The 23673-nt window shown below is 37.7% G+C and overlaps 1 protein-coding gene and 1 long non-coding RNA gene across 4 annotated transcripts; both read right to left on the bottom strand.

Moving 5' to 3' along the window:
• Positions 1-5337: 5337 nt before the first annotated feature.
• Positions 5338-19677, bottom strand: LOC137039426 (uncharacterized). Of its 3 annotated transcripts, none has more exons than XR_010897650.1 (6): positions 19574-19677; positions 19057-19120; positions 18172-18195; positions 17925-17989; positions 7076-7157; positions 5338-5400 (listed from the first exon to the last, which is right to left on the bottom strand). It is a non-coding gene; the product is annotated as an uncharacterized lncRNA (long non-coding RNA). The 3 variants fall into 3 exon arrangements; XR_010897651.1 differs by having other exon boundaries at positions 5342-5400; positions 7004-7157; XR_010897652.1 differs by lacking the exon at positions 18172-18195.
• On the bottom strand, positions 10598-14703 carry LOC137039425 (uncharacterized). The gene is made up of 8 exons (XM_067414735.1): positions 14587-14703; positions 14312-14448; positions 14146-14239; positions 13916-14027; positions 13370-13593; positions 13094-13262; positions 12793-12920; positions 10598-12535 (listed from the first exon to the last, which is right to left on the bottom strand). Exons 1-8 carry the CDS (start codon positions 14641-14643, stop codon positions 12218-12220), a joined length of 1239 nt encoding a protein of 412 aa, XP_067270836.1. The 5' UTR covers positions 14644-14703; the 3' UTR covers positions 10598-12217.
• Positions 19678-23673: the final 3996 nt, after the last annotated feature.

Below are 23673 nucleotides of genomic sequence, written 5' to 3'. Positions count from 1 at the left end.
ATGTAAATTCTGTCATTAATTCCCCAACCTCATGTTATTCCAAAACCGGAACATAAATGAAGATATTTTATGAAATCTGAGAGCTCTCTGACCATCCACAGAAAGCAATTTAATGAACACTTTCAAGGCCCAGAAAGGTATTAAAGAAATTGTTAAAAGGGTGGTCAAACACATTCTTTCCAAGGATTGATTGTGTTTGTGGGGTGCAATGTAACGTGTTCATGCCTTAAAAATGTGGGCGGCAGTGGCTCAGTGGTTCATGTAGGTTGTCTACAAACCAGAAGGTTGGTGGTTCAATCCCCGGTTCCACCTGACCAAGTGTCGAAGTGTCCATGAGCAAGACACCTAACCCCAGCTGCTCCCGACGAGCTGGATGGCGCCTTACATGGCTGACATCGCCGTCGGTGTATGAATGAGTGAATGTGAGGCAAAAATGTAAAGCGCTTTGGATAAAAGCGCTATATAAATGCAGTCCATTTAAAAAAAAAAAAAGCATTATTTTTCATATATTTTACGTTTATTCTACACTGCTCTGTCCTTCCTTGTAAAAAGTTATCATTTGTTAACTTATTGGTACAATGAACAATTAACAATACAAACTATTACAGAAAAACACATCGATGGAAAATAAATCATACTTACAGGTTGCGGCTGGTTTTTAAAGTTGAAACTGCTCCATCTTTCAGGACAAGCCGTAGTGCAAATCCTGCATTGAGCTTGCAGTGATTGTGGAAGCTTTACTCCGTAAAATGTGCAGCACAGAGTGAGATTTGGGGAATAATTATGAGGGACTGAGTTAAAAATAAATTTTAACCAATAGGGCTGTGACGGTGGTAATGGACCAACTACCGGTAGTGGCACGGTGGTTGGGGGTGTGTAGCCTAAACACACACACGCATAGTGAGGAAAATAAGTACTTGAACACCCTGCTATTTTGCAAGTTCTCACACTTAAAAATCATGGAGGGGTCTGAAATCGTTATCGTAGGTGAATGTCCACTGTGAGAGACATAATAAAAAAATAATAATCCAGAAATCACAATATATGATTTTTTTGTATGTACTATTTGTTTGTATGATACAGCTGCAAATAAGTATTTGAACACCTTTCTATCAGCTAGAATTCTGTGCTCCTCCACTCCATTTATTATCGTAAATTAGATGCAACTGTTTGAGGTCATTAGCTGCATAAAGACACCTGTCCACCCCATACAATCAGTAAGAATCCAACTACTAACATGGCCAAGACCAAAGAGCTGTCCAAAGACACTAGAGACAAAATTGTACACCTCCACAAGGCTGGAAAGGGCTACGGGGAAATCGCCAAGCAGCTTGGTGAAAAAAGGTCCACTGTTGGAGCAATCATTAGAAAATGGAAGAAGCTAAGCTAATTGATTGACTGTCAATTTGTGACTGTTTAATAGAATACTCTTGCGTTTTTGGAGTTGTGAGATCCAGGTGATCACCGAGCGCTTGGCGCTCGTTAACCCGGGCGAGAGCAGCCTTTCCTCGGCCAATCCTTCTGGCATTTGCCGGTGGCTCGGATGTCTCTGTAGAGGTTAAACATGACAAATAATTTGTCTTGTGTACATCTAATGGGCGATCTTTGGGCCAATTAATCTATTGTTGCCTACCAAATCATTTTGACTGAGGGCAAAGTGAAGTTTCATACCTTTATATTTTATTTTTTTTGCATGCAGTGAAGATAATCCAGGTAGTGCGTTGGCTGAACCACATGTGTGGCTGTAAATGCTTAATATTTTTTAAAAATGAAAATGAGCCAGAGTGGTGTATTAGGACATATTTCACCTGGAGCGCCTTTAACGTGCATCTATTTAGCTTCAAATGCGCGTCCATTTCTACGCGCGTCCAATTTGCTGCGGATGCGTGAAAGCATTCAAAATGTTCACACGTCAAACTAGTCGCGATTTTGACGCTCATTTCGCAGCGTAAGAAAGGTGAGAAATTAGCCCAGAACTACATGGGAGGAGCGGGTCAATGAACTGAAAAGAGCTGGGACCACCGTTTCCAAGCTTACTGTTGGTAATACACTGACGCCCGTTTCACACATACTCCGTGTGCGGTGCGTGTTGCGTTGCGTATGCGTTGCAGGAGACGCACGCCCTGATGTGCTTTCACATATGCTGCGTTTGCAGTCCGCAACTGATCCGCTGTTGCAAACCACAAACACAGCATTTATTCATTATTTTTTATTTAAAATCCAAAAGTTGTTACTGAACATGCCTCGTCAGAATTGCAATTCTCGTTGTTCACTTTTTCATAGAAGTCAGGTTAACGTATACTACATTTAAACACAATTTTATAAAATTTATTAATTCATATTTTTTATAGCCTAGTACATTATATAGTACTAGAGGTGCAACTAACGATTATTTTTTCTGTCGACTAATCTAACGATTATTTTTATTACAATAAATAATTAATCTAATGTTCTTTTTTGTAATTAGCTCATCCCAGATAGCACACATACGTCGGGCCGATGTCGGCGCGATGCACAAAGTTCCATCGGCAAGACATCGATCAGAGAGCGTTTGCTAATTGGGACAATGTCGCCGAGACATCGGCATTTGATCGCGAATGCTGTCCGGCCGACGTGTGGACGATGCAAAACAGCAAATCCTGGCCACTATTCATGGGCTTTCTAGGACCTTTATTTATTTAGGTCGAACCTTTCGGGTTACACCCAGATAACACACTGGCATAGAATCAACGTTACACTCACGGCATTAAAGACCAACGTCACACACTCCATTCAAAACATCAATCTACGCAGATGATTTACTTACCTTATGCTGAATGACGTTGATGTCAGTTGAGTGAAACACGATGTTGATTTCAGTTTGGTACAGTTAACGTTAACACATTTTTCTGTTTTAAAAATTGCAAATACTTAATACTAATAAGATACATTAGCCTGTTTATGTAATAATCACACATAACATTCAGTTAACATTGTTTTAATATTTACAGAGCAGTTACAGATAGCCTACATGTTTAGAGCAAACAATCTATATAAATATTCAATATGACAATATAATAGAAAAGGCTTTTAATAGAAAAATATATATAATAGAAAAGGCATTTACATTCAAATACACAAAGAGGTATGCTATACAGTCAGGTACATAAATTAAAAGCAATATTTACTCAAGAACAACTGATCATGTACCAGACACATTATTTTTATTGGAGCACAAAAGGATATGTCAGTCAGAACATAATGAGACTCAAATCACAGGTTCTTTTCTAATGGTGACTGAGACTATGTGACTCTTTTTGTGTTACACAAAATAAATGCATATGGGTGAGTCGATGGTTTATAAAGAAAGCTTACCCTTGAAAATGTAGGGCAGAAGAATATTGCAGATGAATTGGTTCTTTTGCAACTATTGCAGCCTACTATCAGCAAGTGTAAACTCCTTGGTGAAAAAGGTGACAAAGATGTAACCCACATTTTCAATAGCATAGAGAAAATATTTTTAATTACTTTAAAAAATAAAATGCATATTATGAGCCAAAAAAGAGGTTTAAACCACACTGAAAAGTCATTATTAAATACCGATGAGAAGGATGCAATACTAGAGAAACTGGAAAATTAAAGTTTGACCATTGGACGAGAAATACTGATCGAGTCCGCAAAGTCCAGCCAATCTCTTGAATTAAATATCAATTATTTATATATTGACTACAAACAGAATTAATAGTTGTTAATGAAATAGGTTTGGCATTGGTAAATTGAGACTGGAAAAAATATAACCAGAACATCGACTCAAACTGTGCATGTGCTGTATAATATCGAGTATTATTTTAGCAAAACTAAGCACTGCTGACAGTGGAGAAAATTTCAGTAAAGTCACTGAGAAAATGTATTAGGATTTGTAAACTTGTAGTTTTCTTTTCTCTCACAAACACAACAGTTACATTTGTACTAATCCTACTCTACAAATCACAAATTAATAAAATCGTGGGCTCATTTTTTCCACCAAGGGGGAAAAAATCATACTCAAGATCTCACATCATCTAACAAGTAAAATTTGTCCATGGCTTCACACTTTTGATACATGGGTGCACCAAACGCAGAATAAAGGTACGGTCACACTACACTTTACATTACATTGACGAGAAACCTTTGTATTAAAGTCAAGTAGATATTTTTTTTATATTTTGAATATACTGTTTTTAAATGTTGAATTCATGTTTATATAAAGACTCTGCAGAGCATGAAGTCATATCATGTTTTGTCATGTTTTTATCATTTGTTAATTTGTAGAATAGGACTTGTTCACCACCAGAAAATAATTTGAAAAGGTTTAACTGTTGTGTTCTTTGTAAGAGAAAGAAAAGTTTGCAAGTTCTAAAAAAAACTTTTTCTCTGACTTTAAGGGTGCTTTCACACCTGCCTTATTTAGTTCAGTTGAATCGTACTAGAGTTCGTTTCCCTCTTTGGTGCGGTTCGTTTGGTGAAAGCAGCAATCGCACTCGGGTGCGCACCAAAAGCGGACTAAACAAGCGTACCGAGACCTCCTTGAAGAGGTGGTCTCGGTGCGCTTTCAAACGAACTCTGGAGCGGTTAGCTGGTGGTGAGAACGTGATCCGACCTCGAACCGAACCAACTGCAAAAGTATTGATAATATTTTGACTAAACCAGCTGCCATAGTTAGCTGCGCTGACATTATGTGCATGACATTATTACCTGATGGATCGTTGGAAATATTTTCGGAATGAGCGTGTCAGAGTTAAGAATAATTAATGCACGCCTCCGATTGAAGTGACGAGTGATGTGCGCTCGCCGTCTGCAGTACGTTGTTTTCAAGTCGCATCCGCGCTTCATTATAGAAAGGTATTGTTTGCATACTCTGGTTAATACACAATATGTAGTAGATTATGGCCAGGGACAAAACCTGCCCGCAGTCGTCTTTCTATAGTGTTATAGTTTGCTGGCTTTTCCTCTTGTTGAAATTTTCCCACAAAGTAAATTCTGACCAATCGAAAAGCCGTTTAGGTAATACACCATGGCCAATGAGTGATGTGGATGTTGTCACGTGTTTCAACTGGTTCGGACCAAAGCAATCAGTGTGGTGTGAAAAGGAACCAAAAAAGGTGTAAAATGCAACAATGTATTATTTAATTGTTTGGCCTTGGTTCGGACCAAATTAACTGAACTAGAGATGTAAAAGCACCCTTAGTGCACTGATGTGTGACTATTCTTTACAACTACAAATCCCACTGTCACAGGTGTTCAGTTTTTCTATAATAATACCCTCACAGAACAGGGTATGGATCAGCCATCCATGCAAAAGCAGAGGTCAGTGTCCAGGGTCCATCTGTCCAGGCCAACATTTGATGTCTTCATGCCTTCAACTGGGGATTCCCAGAGAACCTGTAACAAAAATAGTACAGTTCAAAATCCATTGTACATACTCATTACAAAGTATTGAATCTGGTTACACAAATTATCATACAAGGTTCAATTTAACTTTAGCTCAATATACAATATTTGCAGCATAATATTGCACAAAAGGCACGGTTTTGTCTTGCACTCTGAATATTCCATTAATTTTGGCAATTTGTGACAAGCCCAGTGACATTGTCACATTTTCTTCTCTATTTAATTTTTATACTAAATGAATGATTAATGTAAAATATAAATAATTACATAACTAAACTGGAAAAATATTAGGGATGTCACAATTCTCAATATAATATTGACCCATTCGGTACGACACCCTTGGATCAGTAGGCGCTTGTGTATTGCATTAATTTCTGTGCATTTTATTTCTCTCTGAATTGGCTCTGTTTTGTGTGCCAATGAGTCTATGCTGAAATGAGCAAAATATCCAATCACGATGCACTAAAGTTAGGGGGTGTTTAGCCACGGATGCAATGCTGGTGTCTTAGGCCGGGGACACACTGCAAGCGTGTCGTGAGCGTCTCGGCTGCGTGGCGTGTTCGTTTTTATTTCGGCTCCCATGTTAACCGGTTAGCGCTTGCATACTGCCTGCGTCAGCCGCGCGGCTCACGGGCAGTCCGAGCCGCGCGGAAAACACGTGCATGCTTCAAATAGAAGAGACGCCTATTTTCAATTCATATAACAAGATTATAACAGATAATTCCATTAGATTTTGAAAAATGTAATTCAATTTTGTGGAAAAGTTTTCCTTATTTTTAGTTCGTTCAATAGCTTTGTTTTTGAGTGTATTTTCCAGACTAACAATGTAACATTATACCTATCAAAATAAATTAAAGGGATAGTTCACCCAAAAATGAAAATGTGATGTTTATCTACTGACCCGCAGGGCATCTGAGATGTAGGTGTGTTTGTTTTTTCAGTAGAACTCAGATGAAGATTTTTAACTCAAATGAAGATTTTTAACTCAACCGTTGCTCGTATAATGCATGTCAATGGGGTGTATTGACATGCATTATACGAGCGATATTAATCCATATTAAACCCTGTGGCTCGTGGCGACACATCGAAACGATCGGTTTCTGTAATAAACACAACTGTATTTGTTATTTTTTTACCTCATATAAGACGAATCTCATTAGGATGAGTAGGTCAAAATCCCGGCGCGAACGTAGATGCCTCATTCGACCGATCCATCGAGGCACTAATAAGGCATATATCTATGATCGCACCGGGTTTTGACCTTCTTAGATGGAACTAATGGCGTTGAGAATACTAGATGAGATTCGTCTGATATGAGGTAAAAAATAACACAAATACTGTTGTGCTTCTCACAGAAAGTGATCGTTTTGTGTCTTAAGACATCAATGTGTCGCCACGTGCCGCTGTGTTTAATATGGATTCCTAAGTCTTTGTGTTTTTTACTCTCATAGAAATACACCCCATTGACATGCATTATATGAGCAACAGCTGAGTTAAAAATCTTCATTTGTGTTCTACTGAAGAAATAAACACACCTACATCTCGGAAGCCCAGCAGATAAACAGCACAGTCTAATTTTTTGAGTGAACTATACCTTTAATACAGATTGAAGCCTGTTGTTTTCAGTCTTTTGATCTGGGATACTGGCAGCTATTGGGGATCTCACCATCTTCATGTACTAATTGTAGATGTCATCAAGGCCTTGTCCTGAAGAATCTCAGCACCAAACGCTGGGCTTTATATCTGATCTGGTAAAAAGAGCACAGTAATAACTGTAAGAACTCTAATGATATATCTTTACCCTCTGACACTGTATTGTTATATAATTCAAACATTTTAAGGGGGTCGCACACCGGACGCGGAGCTCGGCGGCGCTCGGCGGCGCGCCACGCAGCGTCTCAGGTATCGCACACCAGACGCGCACATTTTAAAAGGCTACGTTTATTATACATTTCCCCAAAATATGTTTAGACTTTATTCAAGCTTGAACTCAGAATGTAAAACAAATGTGTCTTGTAGCAAAGGTTGAAATCAGTATACCTTAACGATAATATACTTTTAATATAAAGCCTTGAAATGGCGCTCTGTGGCGCGGCAGGATTTAGAACAACTTCCTGAGTCGCCGCGGACAGGCGCCGAATGCCGCCACCGGTGTGCGTACACTCATTGAAAACAATGTGTTCGAATTTTAAAGACGTGGCGCGCCGCCGAGCTCCGCGTCCGGTGTGCGACCCCCTTTAGAGGCTAATAGTATGAGCAGTGAGTACGCTGAAAAATAACTTAAATGCCTAAAGTTGTTGACCGCCTGAACCACAGTCAGCATTTAAAGTATTTAAGTATTTAGTAAAAGTATTTAAGAATTTATCAGTAAAATATACATACAAATAGTGGGGCACTGTAGTATGGTGTCTCAGAAATGTAACTCAAAACAGACCTAGAGAAAATATATTAATATTAGGGCCGGGACTCGATTAAAAAAATGTATCTAATTAATTAGAGGCTTTGTAATTAATTAATCGAAATTAATCGCATTTTAATTGCATATAAATATTTGACCTGAGAACAATGAGAAGTAATTTTTCACATGTATTTTTAGTATACCATTGAATAATGACTGAATACATAAGCTTAAAGGTGCACTATGCAGCTTTTGTCCACTGGAGGGCGCCTATTCAAAACAAATGCGTAGTTTGATGACGCAAAGTGTGAGCGCAGCATCTTGGGAGATGTGGTCTTCTCATCACAGCCGGTGAAAAATAGGACTCGGGCAGAAATCACGTTCATGCATGCGGTTATTAACGTTACTGTAGTCTAAAGCAGAGCAGGACCGAGTGTTATGGACCTGAGCACGGCTGCTGGAGCGATTGTTAAACAAATACCCGCCTTGCGAATACCGGGACTTTTATTATGTCGGGACTCATTTGCCGGGCGTCTGCACAGATCCCCTCTTCCGGTTATGATTTTGAGGTAATGGAGCTCTGTTTATCATATTAGATACATTTAAGTGTGTTTAAAACGATGTTATGACTTTACTCCGTGCGTTCAGTTGTTCACACTGCTAAGAGTAAAGCGCTCCTGCCAAATAAAAGCCGAAACCGAGGGTAACGCAGATATGACGCAATTGACAGGCGACTCTCTCAAATGCAATGCTGAAACGTCCCGGTCCTTAGTTAAAATAGCAATTTTCTCACAATTTACAAATAGTTGGAAACTTCTGGGATATTGTAAGAACTCAACTGAACAAAATATATAACACTGGCCTAGTGGTTTTTGGATATTTTACTGCAAAAATACTACATAGTTCACCTTTAATCAACAAAATATTGTTTATTTATTTCAGTCCAGCAGACCAGCGCAATGTTTGCCATTAAGTTTAGCAAAAGCATATTTGTGATATTTGAGGCTCGATGTGCTGTGGTGATACGCTAATTCCTTGTTGTATACACAGTAAATTTGTCTGAGTAAAATTTACTCAAATTGAAGAAAATTTTACTCTATGCCAGATAACATTTGGTCCCTCTCTAAAAAGAGTATAAATTACTCTATTGATAGAGCTGTTTTTCCAGAGTTAATTATGCTCAATTTAGAGATAATATTTTACTCTTTCCTGTGAGATTTCACTCTATTTAGTGTTTTTTAAAATCAACTCTCGTACTATTTTACTCAGTTCAGAGTTACCAGAAATGAACTCTGCTACTTTTTAACTCTGTTGAGAGGAACTTTAAATTTACTCTGCCACAATTTACTTCCCCTCAAGAGTAGTTTATCATCAATTTTGAGTGAACTATAAAGAATAACTAACTCCATTTCGAGTTACATAATTCATGTTTTACCCTTATATATATATATATATATATATATATATATATATATATATATATATATATATATATATATATATATATATATATATATATATATATAAACTTGCTTTTTAGTCTGAAAATAAAACCAATAAACTGTATAGTCATGCCTCACAATTTTATTTTTCATGCACCTGTTAAACAATATTACATAAACACTTACTTCACTTATGATCGTAAAAAAATTATGAAAACAACACTAAATTACAAAATCGAGCACCAGTTTAAACAACATTACACTGAATTCATTTGTGATCATAAAAATTTACTAAAAAAAGAATAAAAACAACACTAAATTATAAAACCGAGCACCAGTTTAAACATTACACTGAATTCATGGGATCATAAAAATTTACTAAAAAAAGAATAAAAACAACACTAAATTACAAAACCGAGCACCAGTTTAAAAAATATCCTAGTGAATTCATTTGTGATCATAAAAAGTTTATAAAAATACTAAAATAATAATCATTAGTGATAGTGATAATGTAAGAGAGGAGACAAAATATTATTACAAGAAACAATATGGTACAATAAACAAATCAGAATCAGCACCATAAGACATTAGAATGTCAAACAACTTGTAGTGCAAAATATCCTGAATCTCCAAAATAGAAGGTGCTTCTGCAGTATGTGCAACTTTATAAGCATGGATATGTTCAGCTAAACAAAGCGTCTTCAGTGCAGTTGTTATCAGAAGTACCTGCTCATCTTTGATAACAATATTCTGGATTACATGAAATACAGGCATATCGTTTTGAACTTGAACACAAACCGCTAACCCTAACCGATAAGTATTTCCACAGCGTTTGACCCATTTCACATTTAGGACTTTAGTCCACACAGGAACATTAAGCTTCTCAGCCATCTCAGCGCCAACTTCCATTTCATTCAAAGGGGCCATTTTTCCGGGACCTAATTTCATGTCATTTGGATCAAATGTTTGCCAAATGTAAGCCATTTGGCACTGGTGTTTCTTTGCTAATGTTTTTGTTATGTTTTTAAAGCTTTTCAACTGCTTTTTAAAAAAGTTATGCTTTGCTTCGTAACGCATGCACCAACAATGTATCAGTGGTCCAATTTTCTGCATACAACTGGGGTAATGCACCATAAAATGATGCTTTGGCAACAAGTTCTTATCAGGAAACAAATGCTTAAACAAACTGTGGTGCTCTGCAATCAGGTGTTTCAAATAAATGGTGATCCCAGTGGATATAACTGAAGAAAACACTATATTGACTATCTGAAGCAATAAAATGAACAAATACCAGTGCTGATCATTAGGACACACAAGATCTCCATACATAATGGGTAGATAACGCAGTAAACACCAGCTCTGAGTGGCATTTAAGCCCAAGTCATTGGAACCATCTCTTAATGCTACACCAGGAGGTTTGTTGTTTTGTTCCATAAAGCCATAGTTGAAACTCTGGATTCTTCTGTGTACCTCTGCTGATGTGGTGTAATTTTCAATCAAGTGTTGAATGAGTAATTTCATCTCATATTGAGCAACCCCCTCTAAAATATCATGCATGATATCAACAGAAAAATTTGAGGTGGTGTGGAAATATTGCAAAGAATTTAAAAGGCATGACTTTTTTACACCCATTACATAAGGTAGACTGGGGTTACTCTGCATTCTCTGGCAGTATTCAGCATGAAGTTCTTTAGTTCGCACTGACATCTTTGGACTATCTTCAGTGAACTCTGTCTGAAAGTCTTCTTTCTCTAGTAGGCAAAAGCGACAACAGTACCTAGCACTAAACGATTCTACAAAACCAAATAAAGAATGGACACCAAGGTTGTCACCAGTAACTTGGACAATGGTTCCATAAACTGTGTGATCAAATAAAGGAATCTGAATTCCGCTGGTTTCAAGTGTTGAGATATCCTTGACAAGAGGCTCTAGAATTTTATCAAAACCATAAGTTTTGATATCTTGGGCATGAAATAAAGAGACTAAATGTATATTTAGTAAACTCGAGTTATATTTAGGGGAAATATTTCTTAAGGTAAAATAGATAGCTCCTAATTTATGGATTCCTCGTTTTGATCCAAGGGGGTTTGAGCATTCAAATTCATCAAAAAATAGCTGGATCTGAACTGCATGTTTTTGTTTTGAGAAGAGAGCATGATTGTTAAAGAATTCTCCATCGTGTATGTCATAAAGAAAATTTGTTTTTTGTTGAGAGTCTCTCATCATCATATCTTTAATGTTAGGGTGCTTATAAATGGACTGTAATGTCTCAAGAATTGGTATATATGCAAACTTATCCTTGACAATGGTTTGAGCAAACGTTCCAGTGGTTCTGTTACGCCGTGTAGCGAATCTTGTTCCAAGAACATATTCAACAGGATCTATTTTTCCCCATTTGTCTGAAAAGTACTGCATTCTCTTGCTCTCACTGTTTAATGTCACAAAAGGATTTTGCATTTTTTCAAAACACTGATCAATTTGAGACTCAACAACACTTTTTAGAGGCTCCTCTAAAGAAAGGCTGTTTTTCACAGATTCTTGAGTTTGACTATGAATGTCTCCAATAACTTCTTCGAGAGAATTGACAAGATAGTTAATAGTTGTTTCTGCGACACCAGCGACTTTAAGTTCAGCTACTACTGTTGCACAACTGTTAACTATATTTGTTTTTAGGAGTACAGACTCACATGGTGAATTTTGGTTGGATAAAACACCAACATCCCCTAATGAAATGGAATTAGCAGTGGATGAGCTTTCACTATAATCGGCGCGTGAGCTGGCAATTGCACAACACTTACTGAGATGTTTTCGTAATCCAGAAAAACTATGGTAAACATGTGAACATCCTCTTTGTGCACATTTTAACTTTAGACCTTTTCCTGGACAAAGGCCATGAACTAACTTAAAGTGCCTTATAAGGGCATTGGCACTATCATGCCCCCTTTTACAAATGAAACAAATCATCTGCTCACTGGAGCATTCTAGCTCTTAACTCAGAAACTCTAGGATTCACCTTGGTGGTTTCGACATCTATGTCGTAGACAGTGGTTTGTAGAAAGCTATACACATTGGTCAGTTCCTGGCAGTATGAGGTGCCAAAGACAAAGTGAGCTTTGAAAAGCTCATCAACACAGGCCAGTGAATTAGAGGCCTTACAGGGTACAGCATGTTGGTCAATTACAATAAAACAAGACTGGACCCTACTTCTCTTTGGCCCAACAACAAGTAGATACGGCTGAAGACTCTCTCCAATGCTGTCCAAGTGCCCCTGGATACTAGTACCAGTCTGTGAAAGAGTAAAAACACATTAGTGCCAATGTGACTTAACAGTTGATGAATACAGATACAGTGATGTCTTCCACCAAAGTTTCTCTATTACATACTTCCAACAGATTGTTCCTACGTAGAAAATAATAGCACAAGAACAACAATTTGGAAGATATGGATCTATAAGTACATGTCTAAGAAATAACTAAGTTCAAGGTCATAAAATAACAACATTATGAACTGGTGTCATTTAATCTGCTCCATCAGTAGCATCACCTTGATGAATTTCACAAGACAATCACATGCTTGTCTAGCTGAGATCTTTCCCGGTCTTTTGCGGCCTTGACTTGAGGGTGGCAAAAGGTGAACCAGCATCAGAACAGAAGACATGTCGCTGTCCCAACCTGAAGAGACAGGGGAAAAAAATATCTTATTCTGACAGTTTACACATTTGCAAGTCTGTGTTGCATATGAATCATGAAGCATGTCTAATGGGTAAAGTTGTGACCACAATTGAAACTATAGATCTGAATAAACTTCCTCTTAAATAATTAAAGGAATAGCACAATGTAGTTACCTTCTTCAACTTCACTGGCTTCAGCATTTTGGGTGAGGTCTTGGAGCTCACTAGTCTGTGTGAGGCCACGACACTGTGCAATAACCTTTGGTTTCATGTTGGTTGACCACTTCTCCAACAACTTTGCAGAGGTCGCATCACCAAATAAAAGTCCAAAATCTTGATCAATCTGTACAAAATGCAAAAGATAATTAAAGTAGGTACCCCAGTAGGAACCAATAGCACTTGATTTCATATTGTATGTTTTCATGTTTAAAGAATTAAAGTCTCACATACCAAGCCTGGTATATCCAGGAATCGCGGGAAAATAGATAGAATATCCGATGATTCTTTAGGGTCATGCAGCATCTTCTGGCGATAGGCAAGTGTTAACCTCATCTTTTCCTTTACCACTGCCTCATCAGCTGTATGCTTCATCAGGGCAATTGCTTCTTGACATTGACGTTCATCGTTCAACCAGCTATCTTCTTTGTAGGGATCCCTGTCAGCAGTTGGTCCACCTGAAAGTGTTTAAGACAATATGAAAACTACATTTGTAGTTCCCTTTCTTACCAAAACTATGAAACAACATGGAAAACATGCATATATCTCAGAGTGACATTTAAGTTTGCATTTAAAAAGAACAGTGATTATATTTTGTAGAGATGCTATGTAACACCATGTTGACCTCATTCACAATTTGGAACAAAAAATACTTCAAAAAAGTCACAAATGCTAAGATGAGTAAAATAAGCAAGTTTTATGTTAATAATAAAAAAAAGGTTAATCAAGCCTTGCAGCCAAGCTAAAAAAAAATCACTAACTAAACATCAAATATTGCACCTGTTTGTGGTTGCCGTGGGCGTTTCATCCGTCCCTCTGATGCTTCTTTCTGCAGAGTTTTTATTCTCCACGACAAATATCCACTTCCATCTTCTGCATTGTAATAATGCTCCTAAGACCAGAACAATACATAGACCTGGTACTTATACATTATAAGACTAAGGAAATAATGCCACATCAATTATAATGCAGATAATCTTTACAAAACACTTGAGAGAACAGCTACTTACATAACCAAGCTTGCTTCTGGGGTCAGCCAAGTATGGGAATAGGGAGATGATTCCCTTTGCATATTCTTCCTTCAAACGTCGGGAAGGGCTTGTTCTACACACACAAACTAATTACAACCCATAACATCCTAAATATCATTTACAAACTACTGTATTAACAACCTACCCATGTTCACTTGTCAAATGGGCTACTAAGATTTTCACCATGTCACGTCTTTTGCAATCTGACAGACTTTTAGTGCGAGCGTATTCGTTTATGACCTTCTCGCCTCCAGGGCTGCTCTTTAGGATATCTTCAATCAACTGGAGGGGAGAAATTATGTAATATTTAGCAGAAATTAGAAATTAAACACTGACAAGTATATATATAGCTTCAAATATCTTTACTATTTAAGTCATTCTGTATAGATGTAATTCAGAGGCAAGACTGGTAATCCTTACTTGGGCAAGGCGACGTTCCTCAGTTTGATTTTTTTCAAGAGGACTTCTAATCAACATTGATGTGTCATCAGACTCGGATGTGGCCTCAGTATCGCCTAAGTATGAGCTTGAGCTTAAAGAATCTTAAATATAAATCATATGAATGGTCTTATTATCTGTTCAAGCTACTTTGATAGCATGGTACACAGCTATTGAGAATTAGTCCAATAGACACATTAGCCTATGCAAATTGGTGAACATTGCTGAGAATAAACAATACTTGACAAGCATGTCAAACAATTTACCATTAAGACTTGCTGTGCCTGGGATCACAATTTCAAGGACACCAAGGTCTGGTCGTGTCAGCAGATATTCGAATGCTTCCTCATCAACTTCTGTATTAGATTCATCAAAGACTTTAACATCCATTGTAGGAAGATCAAATTTCTTGGAAACTGAAGGAAGACAAACCATTGGCAAATTAACAAAGGCCAGCAATGCCAAAGGAACTAAAACAGTTAAATGTACAATAATACACTTATTATATTACTATTAAAAGAAAAATTCAGAGGAAAAAGTATCAATGATATTAACAATATTAAAGTTTGTTATCTCTTACCACATTCCAAAAACGACTGAAATGTAAAAGCTGTTGGAGAAAAAATATATTTCTTTCTATCTTTGAACTTCACTCTGACAACGTTGTTGGTTTGCATCCTAAAGGAACCAAAAAGACAAAGTTAAACATACAAGTGCATTATAAATTAAATCTATTATTATTATTAAGGTGATAACACTCACGTATTACTCCATCGAATGGAATTATTATTCAAACCTTTACAGAAATCTCAAATTCTAACAATAAGTTCAGTAATTACTAAGGAGTAATCATGTTTTTAAATTAAGAATACTGAGCCAAATAATTCGTGATGCCTTGTTTAGTATTTGTTTATACTCAAGCCATTACTAGTGGGTTACTATTGCCTTATTATACATTATTTTTTCATGTTAATGTAATGCTAATTTACTAGAATGTTAATAATGCGTTACTCGTTTGTTCCTGCGCAGAACATAAATGACGTGTGACGGTGGCAGCTTTGACACCATTGAAACTTGCTAGCTGCCTATTAATTTCGTCCATTAAACTACTGTGACGAACGCTGAAGTCGTGCACCACATGTATTTGACTCTATATAGAGTTAACTTTAGGATTGCTGGGGGCCATTTTGCGCGATTCGCGGTAGTCTAGGGCTGTGCTCGGTGAACATGACAACTGCACCACCGCGGTGGCTAAGTAGCACGGAGGTGGTCGGCCAAACAATTTTTTTTTTTTGGTATGCGAATGCTGTTTAACGTTAATACTATTACACGAGTGAAGAACAACATTTTATTTACAAAATAAATGTTACCTCGCAACCATGGAAACATAACATTCATGCCGAACGAGATAACGTTACTTCATTTAGCGTTAACGTTAAGTCTCTAAAGATTTGGTAAAATAAATAAGAGATTCCATGTCCATTAGAATAAAACGGAGTAAGCCTATTGTTAAATTCGTGGAAAATCGGGTGACCATGGAGATCGCAAAACGCAAAGCTTTATGGCCCACCTCACAATGTCTAACTTTACCTCTCTCGTTCGGCATGAATGTTTCCATGGCTGCGAGGTAACATTTAATTGCTAACCTATTAACGTTATTTATTTTGTAAATAAAGCGGTGTGCTTCACTCGAGTCATATCCATGTTAAACAGCATTTACATACAAAAAATGTTTTTTGGCCGACCACCGCTGGTGCGATCTTCTCGCGGTGGTAAAAAAATAAATAAAAATGCCGCCGTCACAGCCCTAGACGGAACAGTATAAAGGGTTACAGAACAGGAATTAATGCACTAATGTTACACAACAAGAATTATCTTTGTTCACTAGCGTGTTCTTAATTTGTAATGAGTGTCTAACAGTTATTTTAAGGCATGTGGGCCATGCTCATCCATTGCCCCCACCAATCCTAACGTTAATTTATGTTAACTCTATACAGAGTCAAATACATGTGGTGCACGACTTCAGCGTTCGTCACAATATTTTAATGGACGAAATTTAATAGGCAGCTAGCAAGTTTCAATGGCGTCAATTTATGTTTGTGTAACAATAATCTATATGTTAGTTATTAGTTTTTAACGATAACTAAATTCTATCTTGAGACCAGCTTAAAACGTGATCGCTAAACACTAACGTTAGGTTATGGCTGCTTAAGGCTGGTAAGCTAAACATTTAGGTGAAACGTTACCTTGTGATTAACGTTAAGTTAGTGATGTTCGTGTTCCCAAGTTAACGTTAGCTAGCACAACTTCGGTCGAGCCCTAAACAACTTCGCATCATCATTAACATGAGAAAGTTATCTCTGTAATTCAACTTGACAAAATGATCTAAGCACAAAACAGAGGCGAATATTATGAAAATGAATACTAAGACTTTAAAACTTTACTTACTTTGATATTCAGCAGAAGCGCGTCTTCTCCCGCAGCAGCGATGTCCGTGACAGATTGTAATGGCGGTCGGACAACGCAACGTTCAACCTTCAACGAAACTTTTGGGGAGGAGTCACTGTTACTCTGTAATTTAGCTCCCACTCTACTGGCACATTTTACTCTGTACACTCAAAACAGAGCAAAAACTACTATTTTTGAGGAAAAAATTAATAACTCCGGAAAAACTACTCCACCATTTTTCCTGTGTAGCTTGCACACTACCATGCTCTTGACGACGCTTCCATTCTTTTGTTTTTTAAAACAAAATTTACCATCCATGGGGCCAAGCAAAGCAGTCTCATCAGCTTCTTCGTTCATGTTCACTCATGCCCTGCGTCTCAATCAGCTCCCTAGTTCAGTAGTCAGGGCACTGATCAAGACATAAGTCAATGGGCTGATCCCTGATCAGTGCCCTGACTACTGAACTAGGGAGCTGATTGAGAAGCACCCATGGTTTGTTGTTGTCGTGACTCCGGAGCGAGCGCTAGTTGGTGTTCCAGTATAATCGGTCCGTCCAAACTCATTCATTTAAAAAACATTCCGTGGTGCAAAAATAAGTGTGGTAAAAATTTTTTTTTTTTTTGCGTAATTAATTAACGCGTTAAAGTCACGTAATTAATTAATCTTAATGACCATAACATCCTGTTCTCATAATAGTTGATCATAAATACAAACTATAACACATTACATTTGTCACCTTGTCTAATTTTGCTGATTATTTTACCCTAAAGGCTTTTCAGACGGTCTTACTGTAACAAAATGGAGTTAATGTTTTTAAAATGTACAGACCCCCAACTTTTGAACAGTAGTATAATTTTTGAGGTTTTGCTTACCAGTCATCTAGTTTTTAGCCTGAGATTTTCTTCAACAGGAGTGCAGGCCATCAGCATGGAAGAATCTAGGAACATAAACAATTTATCACAGAGCCTATATAATGTCAGGCTTATTAGAAGGAAACAAGCTAGAGCAGAGGTGATATGCAGATAAGAGAAAGTAGAATATGCAGAGTATACAAACAATAATTTCTGAACATAATTTGTTTTAGGCTTACTTCATTTTACATTGCTCAGTGTTACTTACGTGTGGTTGTCAGAACCTTGCAAACTGTAATATAAAATAATTTTGCAAAGAAAATAACATGCAGGGTGATGTAGGTAAAATATTTAGTATGGTAACACTTTGGTATGGGAAACATTCACTTAACTTTTACCTCAAATTCATAATTTACTGCTTAATAGATAGTAAGGTAGTTGTTGTAGCGTTTAAGTTTAGTTAGATACCAGGAAGAATTTAGGGATGTTGTAGTATAAGGTCATGCATTAATATGTGCTTAATAATACTAATAAACAGCAAATGTGCAAGCTAAGAATTGTTCAACTTACTAAAGTGTTACCTTTTGTAGAAAAAATACGAATAATTTAATGAGATTTTACCATAGACTGTAAAAAAAATATGGACGTAGCGTCCGTGACGTCACCCATAGGATTCTGATAAGCCGTTCTGAAGCTTAAAGTATGGTCGAGCTGGGCGTTGCCATCTTGTGAGCGAGTCAACGCGTGTCACTCCCGGATAACAGAAAATGGGCAAAAAGGCGGGATGTGCGCGGAGCTGAGGTGACGCAATGACTATAGACGGCGGATAAATGGCTATCCACTTGTAACCACGCCCTTAATTATGCAGAACCTTAAGGCTTTATATAACGTAAACGAATGAGTTATAAAAAAATTCACCCCCCTCAGAGTTGTCATGAAGATCAAAATTAGCCATATAAGCCAAAACCACAATTTGTACCAGGCTGTAAACATGTTTTTTTCTGCTTTAAAGTTGAGAATTTTAACATGGGGCTCAATGAGATTCTGCTCCCTTCTGGAGCCTGTCCCTAGTGGCCAGTTGAGGAATTGCAGTTTACATTACTTCCGTATTGGCTTCAAGAGAGATCGCGGGAGGTTGCCGCTTGGATTTTACCCTTCTCTGTCAGCAGCCCATGGGACCATCCTTTGCCTCCGTTGTTGTATTATTTTTTTTTTTACTGAAATCACAGGGGGGGGGGGGGGGGGATGAACGTAATTGGTATTAAATAATTAAACATTAAATGTAATTTAGGTAGTTTTTTTTTTTTTTTACCGTGAAAGATCATTTAATTTGATTTTGGCGTTTCCTGTAATAACATTAACTTATAGTGAAGTTAGGTTAAATAAATTAGCTCACTTCCAATAACCCATTGACAGACTACCAGCAAACCTAAAAAAAAACTATCAAAGCCTCTCTTCTGCACATAAAGACGTGAAAAACTCACTTTCATTAGAGCTAAAGTGTATTAGCAAACTGCTAATAAAAAACGGTTGAGATGCTAATGGACTTTTTCAAAGACACTGAACAATTTTAATAAAGTAAATATTCGACAGAAGCGTGTCAATTACAGTAAGAAACGTGTACGGAACAGTTTTCTATTATTTGTGTAATGTTTATGGACTAAACTTACCTGAAAGCAGCGAAAATAACAGGAGCGTGTCCGTTACTGTGCTGTTGCTGGCTTGCTGCAAACCCCGGCCCGTTTCCATGGTAACTTCCAGTGTTTGAATGTTCAACGCGCACGCCCGTCAAAGTCACGCAGCAGCATTACGTAAATAAACACGTACATTACCAATTTAATGAACAGTCATTTTATTTATCAGATGATGACACATGTTCAGACAGTTTGGCAACTCAAAAAACTTTGGCACAAGAGTATGCACCATTTCTGACTAAAAACTGTGAGGAATTCTTGGAGTGAAAACTGCGATTACAAACTGCCTGTTTTTTTTCTGATTTCCTCAAGTGAAAATTTACCTAAAACCCACAGATGGCGTCGCGTCGCTTCGTCTTCTCTCGGGTTGGTGGCAAAGAGATGAATGGGCATCATGAGCAAACAACAGATAAACACAGCATCGGCCTCCAGTATATTGGGCCGACCCAAAGCCGACGAGCTGGAAATAAAGCGATATTCGCGTATGCCTAGGGCTGGACGATATGGCCAAAATTCATATCACGATATTTTTCTTAATTTCAGTCGATACGATATAATTCCGATATCGATATGAACTATATAAAAGCTTTAGAAAAAACTACTAAGAACTGCCACATGTCTGTACCTACAAACTTCTGAAAAATGTATTGGCCAAGTCTATGAATAGTCCTCCTATAAAACTCTATAATATTTTAGAAATAAAACCAGTACAAATAAATTAATGTTCACCTTTTATTTGTATTTAGCCTTTATATGAAAAAGAAATGTGAAATCAACATCAAATAAACATAAGACTCGCACTTTATTAATATTAATATCTTTAAGTTTAAACTATAACATAGGCTGATTATATTATTCTTAATATAGATTAAACAAAAGGTCTTCAGCCAGGATTCAGCCTGACTCAGAATATTCTAGCGGATGGATCTGCTTCAGATGGTGGATCTGCTTCACAGCGTACAGTGCTCCTATGCCGCAGACGCAGTTTATTGAGCATTTTCTCAATAAGGAATAAGTTTTAAATTTCAGTGAAGAACAATTCATACAGCGCTCTATTTTCCATTTATGCAAAATTATAGCATATATTTAATGCTGCATTTATTTAATTAAAAATGCAGTAAACAACGTAATACAGTAAAATATTATTCTGATCTACATCATCTGTTCACTACGTGAATATATAGTAAAGTGTCATTTATTTCTGTGATCAAAGCTGAATTTATCATCATTTCTCCAGTCTTCAATGTCACTCATCATTCTCATATTAGGATTTGATGCTCAACAAACATTTATGATTATTATCAGTGTTGAAAACAGTTTTGTTGCTTATGATGCTCCTTCATTGCTTTCATATATTGTCGCAATCGTCTGACTGTCGATCGTCACCTTTCAGCTCATAACGATTTTTATGTATATGTAACGTTGTCCTTCAGCTGCAGCTCCAGCGTGACAGTAACGTTATAGTTCTACGAATCCGCTTTTGGACTTTCTGTGAGAGAGCGTTCTCCTCATATTTAGATACGAATAAAATGACAGGTCATGCATAGATTATTTTTTGTCTCTGAAATTAAATCTTGATGTATTCACGTTGGTTTCTATGTTTACACTTGCCCGTGACCTCAAGAAGCGCGCAATCAACCGAGGTTAGAGAAAGCGGTCTTTAGCGTCCCTGTTAAATTGCCCGCCCTCGCTCCAGGTAACGCCGTTTGGAATCCCGCTCGGAGCGGGTCGACTAGGACCGGTGAGACCCAGTAAAAGTGCGGGGGACACGCCGAACCACTTCCACCCCACTGAATTAACGTTAGTCTTTCTTCTCTTATCAACTATTTCTTTCTCCTTACTTGTGGAAGTTCGTTCAGTCACATTTGTGTTGCGGTCAGGGAAACTCTTTTTGTAGCTAAAAGTAAAACTTGCTGCTGGATCTATCCATAGATCTATCAGCCTACTACTGCTGAGCACTGACTGCGTTTCTGTGGTGTACGTCATCGCGCAAGTAGCCAATCATGTTCTGCTCTTTCTGACGGCTGCGCCCTGAACGTCAGTCAGTGAGGAATGCTGTAATATATTTATCGAAATATCGGAAATGTGTTTAAAAATCATATCACCGTTATTGATAAAAATTATATCGCGATATATATTGATATTGAATTATTGTCCAGCCCTACGTATGCCTGGCCGATACTTATTCGATGTTATGATTTGGAGGCCGACGTCCGCTCTGGGGCCGACGTCGGCCAGACGTATGTGTGCTATCTGGGATGAATCATTTGGATTCATCCCCTAACTATAAAAAAATATATAAGTACAACTTCTAATATAATATTTCAACCTTTATTCATTTTCAACCAATGTTGTTGAAGTTTATACAGTATAAAATAATAAAGAGGCAAAGAAAATTTTACTATGGTAAATATGAGTATGATAGCATTTATGATAAATTTACAGTTGTCTGAGACGTCATGAAATGTTCTTTAGCATCACAAACCATAAAATGTAGTCAGGGTTCTGCTATGGTTTAGCATTGTTTCCAGAGATCTTGAGCTGATTCGGGGTAGCTCGGTGGTTTGTGACTGTTGTCTCGCGGCGCGCTGTCTTTTAAGTGGCCGTTCACATATCACGTTTTTTGCATGCTCAAGTTCATTATTTCCAATGTAGGCGCGCTCATAATGGAAGTGATGCACTCGTTTTTTCCAGGCGTGTCCGCACCGCATCGAGTTAAAAACATCTAAACTTTTCAGAAGGCCGCTAGCGCAAGAATAACCGGGAAGTTGGTCACCAGATCACACGGAAACCAGTTAAACCGTAACACCGGAGAGCGCCGAGATGTTTTCCTCTGAGGTGCTCACACATCGCAATTGTGCTGCCGTGGTACACCATATCGGTTTTGCAAAGGGAACAAAGGGCCATTTTATTTGTCCTCTGTTTAAAGTATTCCCATACTTTTGATAACAGTGGTATCTGTTTTTGTGATAGAATGCAACTTTCTCCATTCCCTGTATCCCATTACACGAGATGTAAACAAACAGTGTGACGCGTCGTTGCAGCACTATATAGTACTATTACGTTTTAGCCTAAAATCACAAACATTTTAAATTAGAAACTTACAATAGGCTATTCAAAAACAGCCGACTCTTGTCTTTTCTTGTCTTCAGCATCCGCGTGCAGTGTGAAAGCTGTAATCCGTTAACATGGGTACGGAAAAAAATATGCACCGCACACACACTGCAGACGGAGTATGTGTGAAACGGGCGTAAGACGTCATGGTTTGAAATCATGCATGGCACAGAAGTTTCCCCTGTTTAAACCAGCACATGTCCAGGCCCATCTTAAGTTTGCAAATGACCATTTGGATGATCCAGAGGAGTCATGGGAGAAAGTCATGTAATTCCACTAAACATGTTTGGAGGAAGAAGAATGATGTGTACCATCCCAAAAACACCATCCCTACTGTGAAGCATGTGGGTGGTAGTATCATGCTTTGGGGGTATTTTTCTGCACATAGGACAGGGCGACTGCACTGTATTAAGGAGAGGATGACCGGGGCCATGTATTGCGAGATTTTGAGGAACAACCTCCTTCCCTCAATTAAAGCATTGAAGATGGGTCGAGGCTGGGTCTTCCAACATGACAATGACCCGAATAACATAGCCAGGATAACCAAGGAGTGGCTCTGTAAGAAGCATATAAAGGTTTGATGTTTTGAACTCTGTGTTTCTCAGTGATGGGCCAGAAACCTGACTGATCTAGAGAAGATCTGTGTGGAGGAGTGGGCCAAAATCCCTCCTGCAGTGTGTGCAAACCTGTTAAAAACTACAGGAAACGTTTGACCTCTGTAATTGCAAACAAAGGCCAGTGTACCAAATATTAACATTGATTTTCTCAGTTGTTCAAATACTTATTTGCATCTGTATCATACAAATAAATAGTTAAGAAATCATACATTGTGATTTCTGTTTTTCTTTTTTTTTGTAGATACATAGATTGCACCTACGATGACAATATCTCAAGTCTCAATAAAATGTTGACATTTTCTTTTATACACACACAAACCATAAACTGATCTAGGGGTCTGCGTT

The sequence above is a fragment of the Pseudorasbora parva genome, chromosome 14 (genome assembly GCF_024679245.1).
Source record: "Pseudorasbora parva isolate DD20220531a chromosome 14, ASM2467924v1, whole genome shotgun sequence".
Classification (NCBI taxonomy): domain Eukaryota; kingdom Metazoa; phylum Chordata; class Actinopteri; order Cypriniformes; family Gobionidae; genus Pseudorasbora; species Pseudorasbora parva.
Note: the sequence above shows the minus strand (reverse complement) of the source record. Positions and strands in the feature narration are given on the sequence as shown.

Coding starts and splice junctions, on each gene's coding strand:
- LOC137039425 (XM_067414735.1), bottom strand. CDS start 14,643: ATGTTGATTAGAAGTCCTCTTGAAAAAAATCAAACTGAGGAACGTCGC. Junction 14,449..14,586: donor AGGAACGTCGCCTTGCCCAA/GTAAGGATTACC, acceptor TCTCCCCTCCAG/TTGATTGAAGATATCCTAAA. Junction 13,594..13,915: donor CCCACGGCAACCACAAACAG/GTGCAATATTTG, acceptor AAACACTTTCAG/GTGGACCAACTGCTGACAGG.